Source organism: Leuresthes tenuis, unplaced genomic scaffold (assembly GCF_036924035.1).
Source record: "Leuresthes tenuis unplaced genomic scaffold, fLeuTen1.0.hap1 SCAF_5, whole genome shotgun sequence".
NCBI lineage: Eukaryota > Metazoa > Chordata > Actinopteri > Atheriniformes > Atherinopsidae > Leuresthes > Leuresthes tenuis.
The window spans coordinates 10,528,952-10,538,590 of record NW_027325359.1 but is presented as its reverse complement, the minus strand read 5'-3'; the positions used below and the strand labels follow the sequence as shown (position 1 = coordinate 10,538,590).

The 9,639-nt window shown below is 40.4% G+C and overlaps 2 protein-coding genes across 2 annotated transcripts; both read left to right on the top strand.

Moving 5' to 3' along the window:
• The first annotated feature begins 2,228 nt into the window (after positions 1 to 2,228).
• LOC140306523 (photoreceptor-specific nuclear receptor-like) lies at positions 2,229 to 4,280 on the top strand. The gene is made up of 8 exons (XM_072385132.1): positions 2,229 to 2,295; positions 2,415 to 2,559; positions 2,670 to 2,773; positions 2,888 to 3,151; positions 3,281 to 3,468; positions 3,578 to 3,818; positions 3,902 to 4,007; positions 4,148 to 4,280. Exons 1-8 carry the CDS (start codon positions 2,229 to 2,231, stop codon positions 4,278 to 4,280), a joined length of 1,248 nt encoding a protein of 415 aa, XP_072241233.1.
• A 1,069-nt stretch (positions 4,281 to 5,349) lies between these two features.
• stoml1 (stomatin (EPB72)-like 1) lies at positions 5,350 to 9,502 on the top strand. Its single transcript, XM_072385910.1, has 7 exons — positions 5,350 to 5,668; positions 6,096 to 6,202; positions 6,294 to 6,443; positions 7,618 to 7,821; positions 7,915 to 8,125; positions 8,214 to 8,414; positions 9,209 to 9,502. The coding sequence occupies exons 1-7, from the start codon at positions 5,512 to 5,514 to the stop codon at positions 9,412 to 9,414; spliced, it is 1,236 nt and encodes a 411-aa protein (XP_072242011.1). The 5' UTR covers positions 5,350 to 5,511; the 3' UTR covers positions 9,415 to 9,502.
• Positions 9,503 to 9,639: the final 137 nt, after the last annotated feature.

Here is a 9,639-nt window from a genome sequence, read left to right as displayed (position 1 = left end):
CACATGTTTCATAAAGACATAAATGTCTGTTTATGTCTAACTTAGTTTAGATCACACATATAACACCATTGTAAATGATTATTAGTGATTATTATCAGTGATCCCAAAAAAAAACATTAAATCTGAAAAAAAAATCACTAATGAAACCAAAATAGTTTTGTTGAAGATTGCCTTTGAGCTGTCCTTTAACATGTTTCCTGTTTCCTGTCTGCCATTCAGTAATCAGACCTCTCTGAGTAACGCCAGTGTTGCGTAATGTGGCCACAGATTACCATACTCAGCGGTCACTGCGGTCCCCAGGTCAGTTTAAAGTTGGAATTCATGCTGCAACCAAATGTGCACATACCACTGTGCTGAGTTTTAGGACATGTAATGAAAAAGAAATATTAGAGAAGACTTTAAAGTACCTGTAGTGTAAATGCATTATCTTGATGTGCCACCCTGACTGACAATATCAAGTCTTCTATTTTCAAACAAGCACCAGCATTTAAACATATTTGAGCCTATGAGTACATTTGCCCTCTATGTGCACAACTGTGTGCAGATGCACCTCCAGTTTGCAATCCCTTTATACACCAGTTTAGTCCAACAGGGAGAGCTCTGTTTTTTTAATGGGAAGTTGGCTTCTTAAAATCCAGGAAGACTTAGGATTACAGGCATGATAGAAATCAGGTGGTGTACAGAGCAGACATCAAAATCTTTGTTACTTTGGATCTAATTGAAAGAACTGTGACCAACTAAATCCAATATTCACAAAAAAAACAAAACAGCATGCGTGTTTGTTGAGTTTCTTTGACATTTCTTTCGACACTCACATGATAATACCTCAAGGCAAAGAAAAAAAAAAAGAAGAAATAAGTTTTATGAACATTAAATTGCACTCAGAGTCACTAATGAGGCAGACATAAGCTTCAGAGAGCATCCCCCATATGGCATAAGAATGGAATTAAGGGTCATCTTGTTGCTGCTCATTCAGTCTACACTAATTGTTTTTCTTCTCATCACCCTCTGTCGTGATCCCAACCCAAGAAGGAGACCACATTTCATGGAGGGTTAAGCCACTTTGCTGATTTGGGGTGGCTCTATTCTCCTAAGGCCCATAAGTGTCAATGACAGAGCCAGCATGACACTGAGGGAATGTCTTAGCTTTGTAAGACCACTCTCTTGACCTAGCTGCATTGTCTATAGGAAGATGAGAAACATGTCCACCAAGAGGGGGACTGATATTTACTACTTTGATATTGCTAAACGTGTTTCACACACTTAAAGAGACATCCATGAAACACTACAAAATCCACTTACACAGTTGCATGGCGGAGAAATGAATGGATTGGTTCTCAGAATTTTGGCAGCATAAACCATTGACATTTGTTAGGTTGTTAGGTTGTTTACCAAATTCATGTCTGATGCCAAACATCTTGCTCCTCCAGCCCTCACAGGCTTACAACACACCACACTTTTATCAAATTTTCATTCTGGTTTCTGATTTGTTGCTCTGTTGTTAGCAATACGTCTTAGATCCGCTAAAGAATGCTGCAGTCTAGAATATGTTTTCATTTTATTGCCAGAAGAGTTAATTATTTTGAGAGATCAAAACCAAATGTTATTTGTTTTTATTACATTATTGCGCCACTGTTGACTAATCCACAAAGTGTGTGTATGACAGGATATTTTCTGATTGCACTGCAGGTGAGCATGCATAAAAGTTGATGGATCCTTTGCCTTTTACTTTGTTGATTAAAGTTAGTGCCCGCACATGGTGTGACTGATTGATTTACCCCCATAGACAGTAAAGATTAAGAGGATGACAAATCAGCATTTGCTTACACAGCGCCTGGTGCTAATCTTCTTGTCTTCTTCCAGAAAGCCCCCAGACAACTCAAGCCCTCACACTCACTGTGGCAGACTGAAAGAAAGAAGACAAGTTTAAACTCTGCTGACCCCACACTGCATCAGACACAACCAGCAGAAGGACGCCAACAGTGGATCTTACATCTCTTCAAGGATTTTTAAACAATCAAACCTGAATGAGCAGGAAAAACCGAGACATTTTTGTGTTTTTGAGGGCATTGTCATGTGGCAGTACTTTGATCCACGCAGATAACGACACAGTAGACACTTCATATAAAAGAGGAAATTCTTTTGGGAATCATTTTGTATCTCTCAAAAACATTTCACTGAAATATTGAGACAGAGACAATATGCAAATAGAAGACCAAAAGATCAAAATGGACATGTTTTCATCTGGCAACTTCAGCGACTTCACACCACAGAGCACAGATGGAAATCAAGCAGGTGAGGCATTTCCAGCTGCAATGTATTATGATATATAATAACTTAGAGGAAAAATCAACTTTTCCAAATATTTTTGATTACAGTTTTGAGTATTCATCTCCGGTATCTGTTCTTCATAGATAAAAGTCCACATAAAGCTCTTACCCAAAGCCTGCTTTGTAAAGTGTGCTCTGATTCAAGCAGCGGTAAACACTATGGCATATATGCTTGCAATGGCTGCAGCGGCTTCTTCAAACGCAGTGTGCGACGAAGGCTCATCTACAGGTGAGGAAGAGCTGGAGAGGAAGTAAAGAGAAAAAAAGTGAAAAATAAAAGTCCCATCTCAGTAAACTGTTTACATTTTAAAAGTATTTTTTCTTTCTTTTGTATCATAGGTGTCAGGCTGGAACTGGCAGGTGTCCCGTTGACAAGGCTCATCGAAACCAGTGCCAAGCTTGTAGACTAAAGAAATGTCTCCAAGCTGGCATGAACAAAGATGGTGAGAAAGTCAATTACTTTGCCATCTGAACATATATCTGTGTCTGCCATAGTGTGTATGATTTAAACTTTTGCCATTTTCAGATGATATATTCTTTACTTTTCTCTTTGGCAGCTGTACAGAATGAGCGACAACCCCGAAGCACAGCACACATCAGTTTGGATTCTGTAAACATGGACGGTAAAAAGGAGCACTTGGCCACCACACAGGAGCTCACCTTCTCTGACAACTACTCATCTGTCATCTGTAGACCTCTGATCACTCCGTCTTCCACCAGCTCTGCCACCATACAGCCGTGCGGAAACCCACACAACAACCACCGCTTCATGGTCAGTCTGCTGACTGCAGAGACCTGTGCAAAACTGGAGCCAGAGGATGGTAAGATCATGTGAGAGAGGGCTCGTTCATTAACAAGATGGATGTGGATATCTGGATTTTTATGCCTTTAAACTGAACCATACTGGACTCCCAGTGGTGTTAACTCTCTGATTGTTTTTTAATGTCCAGTGGAGGAGAATGTTGACGTGACAACAAATGATTCAGAGAGGGATCATTCTTCCTTTGACTGTCAAGCGTTTCCGTATTCCTTCAGCTCTTCAGAGAACATGCATGAAACATCAGCACGACTTCTCTTTATGTCAGTCAAGTGGGCAAAAAATTTGCCAGTTTTCGCTCACTTGCCATTTCGAGACCAGGTGAGACCGACAGACATACTGTACTGTTTGATAGAATACTGTAGTGGACCGGTTTCAATGTACACAAATTAGGATTGACTCTGATAACATATTTCTGAAACATTATCAGGTGATTCTGCTCGAAGAAGCTTGGAGTGAGATGTTCCTTCTGTGTGCCATCCAGTGGTCCCTGCCCATGGACATGTGTCCTCTTCTGTCTCTACCAGAGCTTTCCCCCACACAGAAAGCCAAAATTAACCTTCCCACAGCTGACCTGCAGGTCCTGGAGGAGATCTTCAGTCGCTTTAAGGCGCTGGCTGTTGACCCTACTGAGTTTGCCTGTCTGAAGGCCATTGTGTTGTTCAAGCCAGGTAAGGAATTATTCATCCAGCCGCAGTGTTAATTTTTCATCAGCTCGTGTAACTGATGCTTGTAATTTGACTACCTGGTGCAGAAACACGCAGCCTCAAAGACCCAGAGCAGGTGGAGAATCTGCAGGACCAGTCACAGGTGTTGTTGGGACAGCACATCCATTCAGTATACCCCAGCCAGAATGCCAGGTTACCCAATAACTGCTTCCCCCACCCTCACAGAATAGAATACATTTTTAAAACATATGAACAGTTTCAGTGTTTTAAGTTTGTCACATATGTGGCAATGGAGACATTAAGCTCACACTTGTCTTTTCTTGTCCAACAAGGTTTGGGAGACTGTTACTGCTGCTGCCGTCCCTCCACTTTGTGAGCTCCAGAAAAATAGAGCAGCTGTTCTTTCACAGGACAACTGGGAGCACACCGATGGAAAAGCTGCTGTGTGACATGTTCAAAAACTGAACAAGCATGAACAAAAGCTGCCTGGCTGTAGATTTCTGAGTATGGCAAATTTCACATACAACATATCTGTAAAAGGTTTTTATCACCAGAGTAATTCTGACTCGTCACTGAAGGCAGACCACAAGAGTAAATTACAAAAAAAAATTGCGACAAGAGTTCAAGGATCCGAGTAATACATGTGAGGATTTACCTTAATAGACCAGAGGCATTGTTTATGTTGACCAGTGCTTCTCCTTCTGTAATGGGTCGAAATATGGTGAGAAAGGTGTGTTTAGATTCATTACAGCTTCGTCTCAGTTACATGATTACACATTTTATTTTTCAGTATTTCAGTTAAGTTAACAAAGACTACATTCTCTGTAGCACTGCTGCAAGGAAATGCTTTTTAAAAAATCACAGAATGTGAAAATGAAGGTAAAAAAAGACTGTATTCCCTTTGAATAAAAATTAAAATGTGGCCTCGATTTCACAAGTATAATCATGTCTTGTCATTTTTCTCCTTTTTCATAACAAACATACCATTTGACTCACATAAACCAAACAGTATATTACTTGATGCATTTCACAAATATTTGAAGTTTATCAAATTACATTTAATAAATTCAAGTGAAGTTTAAAGTTTGTGCATTTTCTGACATTTTATCAGTATAATAAATTACATTTCCCCACTCCATTACAGGGGTCAACATCAAGAGACTATTAATCCTACACCCTCAAATGACCTAAATAAAAAAACACATGTCTGAAATCACAGAGAAACCAGAAAGCTTAGTCAGGTTTGTTTTCAGTGGTTTTACTCAATAATACTTAATATATTTTGGATGTGTCAGATATTTTGAGTTTTATCACTCTCATGTAATGTGATCTAATTTTTTTAAATGAAAGAACTAGTTAAAAGAAGATAAAAAACATGAATGGTTTTTACAATACAATGACACAGTGGGAGCAAAATAATGGAAACACCGTCTCGAGTTGAGCTTTGTTAGGAAGGGGAAACTGCAGTTGAGCAATACCACCATTAGATGGCGGTAATGAGCAGACCTACAATTGAGTAGCCGCCTGTTGTCCCGAGAAGAAGGGCAGCAGCGAAACACGGAATTTTATTACACTATTTTGATAGATAGCATAATGTGCTAATCTAATTCGTCTATTCGTCTTCACGCATACAGTGGTAACTATAAGACATGTGAGGTTTATTTAAGCAAGAAGTAACGCTTATTTTCACGGAGCAATGTTTAGCAGGTCGTATCAGCAGCTCCCTCAGAGGGACTCCACCACCCCGAAGACTCCTGGCTTGTTTGTGGACTCTGACAGCTTTACACAACTCAGCTACCACAAGGGCCTTTCATTTGACTACATCCCAAATGTTTCTGCAAACGTTTTCACTGGTGGGTTACGAGCCAACATGAATAATAATGTGTTCTAAACGTGGTGAGTTTAGGATTAATCTAACGAGCCTTAGAAAGAGAAACTAGCCATGACAAATAATGAGAATATACGGAAAGATTTGAAGTTTCAAGTGTTGCAGTCAGGTGAGACACCCGTGAAATCAGTCATTAAGCCAAGCCAAACCAGACCACACAAACTGCATCGTTGCTTCCAGTAAAAATTTGTGAGACATTTTGAGAGAATATTTTTTTAAAATACATGAAAACACCAAACAGAAAAACCGTAGAAAAATACAACTAAAATGTCAGAGGATGATGCAACTTAACATAACGTAGTTTAGTCACATTTTATGAGACGACGACTGGCAAACCAAATTTTTTTGGCAGTTTTTATTTAATTTCAGACTATGTGTGACTTTTTCCTAAGATGCCTCCCAAGGATGGCTGTCTTGGATTTGCAACTTGATTGTTATCTTCCTGGTTTACATCTGCACCTTCATAACCTTTCCAGTAACTGGATGGTTTGTACTGAAGGTAAGGTGAATTCGTCTCTCATCAGTTACACTCATGGCGTCTTGTCTTTCTGAAAGTAAACACGATCAACTCTCAACTCTTTTACAAATAGACGGTGCCGAACTACGAGAGGATAGTCGTGTTCCGTTTGGGCCGGGTCTGTCCTCCAAAGGGCCCCGGTATTGTCCTCGTGCTGCCCCTCATTGATCAGTGGCAGAGAGTAGACCTGCGCACCCGGGCTTTCAACATCCCTCCTTGCCAGGTAAACCTTTATTCTCACACTTTTACACTAATGAAGTCTTCACTGAACATCCTCAATAAAGAGAAAATTGACTCCCAAATCAAACAGCCTGCAGTACTTTTGAATCCATCTACGCTGTTGGGATTTCAGTTGCCCAGTTTTGGAGGTATTGATTGTAGACACGCCTCTTCCAAATGTAATGAAATTCAGTTTTTTGGGCTTAAAGTGCCAAGAAAGCGCCTTAAAAATCTGAACAATGTTTGTGTAAATCACAGCCTACTTGCTCAAGAAACTGATTAATCTCCAACGATTTTAAGTGGAATCTATTTTCTTTCTCCCACTCTAAAACTGTCAACTGTGTTAGTAAGTAAAGTCGTCATTTTTTTCTGTGGACCAGAGATCTTCTAGTGTGTGATCAGTTGAGATTTGCTGAAAGAATAATCATGAAAAGCATTTGTAGATGTTGTAAGTTAGTACCTGACAGGACTTGATTATTAGTTCAAGACTAAAAAGGGTGATTAGCTTATTTACATTAAATCTTTGATGATGTCTCTTGGTCTCTCGCCGCAATTAAAATGTAAAGTTATTCACAATATACGTTTTATTTTACAACAGAACAGCAGTAGAATACTAACACTACTGTGTGTTTTTAGCTGCTCATCGACCGTGTTCATTAACATAATTTCTTTTGCGGGATCTTTCCCCCGCGACCCTGAATTGGATTCAGCGGGTATAGAAAATGGATGGATGGATGATCCACTTTGCCCTGCAGGCGGCAGCATTGATGGACTCACTTTGAAACCAAAGGGGTTCATCTGGTACTGAGAGAACACTGAATAACATGTGACAGCATGTCTGTCTGATTTTTTAAAATGTTTTAAAAACTAACGGCAGGCTTTGGTTACAGGAGATTAAATCCCGACTATTTGGTATTTTGTATTTTCCATTTCTCAGCTAATCTTCTCTTTCCTCCTAAAAACAACAGAATTTCATTGAAAACTCTGGCAGATGGTAAAATTTAGTTTTTATTTTTATATAATTTATCTCTTATGTCTCGTTTATATTGACTATACCTAATAACCTAATGTCTCCAAAATCACTGTTTTTGCTGCTAGATATTTTTTTCTTCTTCTTTGTCAGTGGTAATTCCAAATAAACTCAGCGATTACTTTTAACATAAAATCTGCCACTGTAGGTCTCTACTATGGACGATGGCATGTTGTCGGTGGGAGCAGACATCCAGTTCAGGATCTGGAACCCAGTCATGTCAGTGGTGTCGGTCCAGGACCTGAATGCTTCCACCAGAATGACAGCACAGAATGCTTTGACTCACAGCCTGGCCAAGAAGACTGTCAGGGAAATCCAAACCCAGAGGGTGAAACTCGGGGAATATCTCGGGGTGAGGCCACGCTGGGGCTGTTCTCTGCGGGCTTTTTACTGTAAAACTGGCTGCTTTCAGGCATGTTCTGATATTCATCACCCTTCTTTACAGATGGACATTAATGAGATGACTCGTCCTTGGGGACTTGAGGTTGATAGGGTAGAACTTACCCTTGGTTCTCTACTGAAAGCCCCGGAGCACGGCCAAGCTGCACCCCTCATAATGCCTCCTTCTGTACCTGGACTTGAGGGCCTCACTGGCCCCATTCAGCAGCTGGCAATGCATTTTCTGAGCCACAGTGGCACCTCACAGACTCACCAGAGTAAGGCCAAGCACTAATAGCTGCTTTTGTGTATCATATCCCAATGATAATATTGTGTTCTCTAATGTGTGTGTCTCCTTCACCATAGAGGACAACATAACATTTACAGATGAGCTCTGTAGTGGCCTCGACTCTGTCGTCGCCGCACCAGATTCTGTGGAGGAGTTGCTCAGTGGTGTCCAGACGCTGCTCTCTGAATCTTTGGTTGCTCAGGTCGGGGCCTGTTTCCAGTTCGAAGTCATCTCAGCAGATGGACAGCAGCACAGATACTATGTGGATTTGAGCCAAGGTGATTGATTGGATTTTCTTTTTTTTTTTAACATTTAATTTTCTGAGATAATTGCTGGAATCTAATGCTAGCCAAATCTGTCTAATAATGATGCTGTCAACGTGAGATTTATTTATACAGCACTAGAGTTGCACGATACCCACGGTACCCCGTGATGCCAAATCGTTACGGTTCCTACTATACTAGAAATTCTACACGACGGTACTACCGTGGATTACTATACTTAGGGTGCCAGTTTCTGCTACACAGCGGCCTCCTCGACCATCCTCCCGGCTTCTCACAGCTTGCTACTCCCATGTAGATTCGATAGAAATTCGCTTCAAAACTAAAGTTCTGTCTCGGGCCCGGTGCCATGGCAGAGGCCCACATGCAGCCTAAAAAACAAGCAGAGACCTAAAATTAGTCCAGTGCATGGAAGCCAAAGTTGTTGTTGTGTGGTCATACTTTCTTGGTTCAGTTTAAAGGCAAGAAAGCTCATTTGGTAGCGGCCAGTGATGAAGAGACGGCTTCTCTACACCCATATATAAAGATTTCAGCAGATTTGGCTAAGACGTTTAGCCAAAGTAAAGCCTTAACTAAAAGAGGTTTTTTACATCTCAGCTGATGTGTTGTGCTGTCAACAGTTGCAACGAGGAAGAGGCTCAAAGACCAAGAGTACCATCATGGTTTTCCAAACAAAATTATCTTAATCTTGTTTACATTAAGACTAACAGATTGTAAAATCCATTCAGCTTTTGATTTCTTATTAGTTCAACAAAATCTGCAAAGTGTCTGTGTCCTTCTGTGTTTTGCAGGTAGTGGTGCAGCTGGATCAGGGTCCTTGTGTCGAGAGCCAGATGTGACTCTGAGCATGAGTGACTGTGACCTCGTGGCCATGTTCCACGGTGAGCTGCAGCCACTTGCTGCTTATACGAGTGGCAGACTGAAAATCCAGGGAGACATCAAGACAGCCATGAAGCTGCAAGAACTCATAAATCTTCTTAAAAAACAACAGTCATAGTAAATTTGCAGTGTAATTTATTGAATCCCTAATTTTATATGTAAATTTCAAGTTTTTTTGTTGTTGTTTTTTGGTGTACATGCTGATTACAGTTTGTTTTTCTTAAACCTGAACTTGTGTCATGGCCTTTTCTTAACAAATCAAAGCAAATGTCTGTTAACAAATGCACCACATCTAACAGGTGACCTAATTGGTATGGATTCTGACACACTAATTATAGAAAAA

What these genes read in the sequence shown, in the direction of transcription:
- LOC140306523 (XM_072385132.1), top strand. Translation starts at nt 2,229, where the DNA reads ATGGACATGTTTTCATCTGGCAACTTCAGCGACTTCACACCACAGAGC. An exon ending in CACAGATGGAAATCAAGCAG is followed by an intron (nt 2,296 to 2,414) that starts GTGAGGCATTTC and finishes TGTTCTTCATAG; the next exon opens with ATAAAAGTCCACATAAAGCT. An exon ending in CATTGTGTTGTTCAAGCCAG is followed by an intron (nt 3,819 to 3,901) that starts GTAAGGAATTAT and finishes TACCTGGTGCAG; the next exon opens with AAACACGCAGCCTCAAAGAC.
- stoml1 (XM_072385910.1), top strand. Translation starts at nt 5,512, where the DNA reads ATGTTTAGCAGGTCGTATCAGCAGCTCCCTCAGAGGGACTCCACCACC. An exon ending in CTGGATGGTTTGTACTGAAG is followed by an intron (nt 6,203 to 6,293) that starts GTAAGGTGAATT and finishes TTTTACAAATAG; the next exon opens with ACGGTGCCGAACTACGAGAG. An exon ending in TCAACATCCCTCCTTGCCAG is followed by an intron (nt 6,444 to 7,617) that starts GTAAACCTTTAT and finishes CTGCCACTGTAG; the next exon opens with GTCTCTACTATGGACGATGG.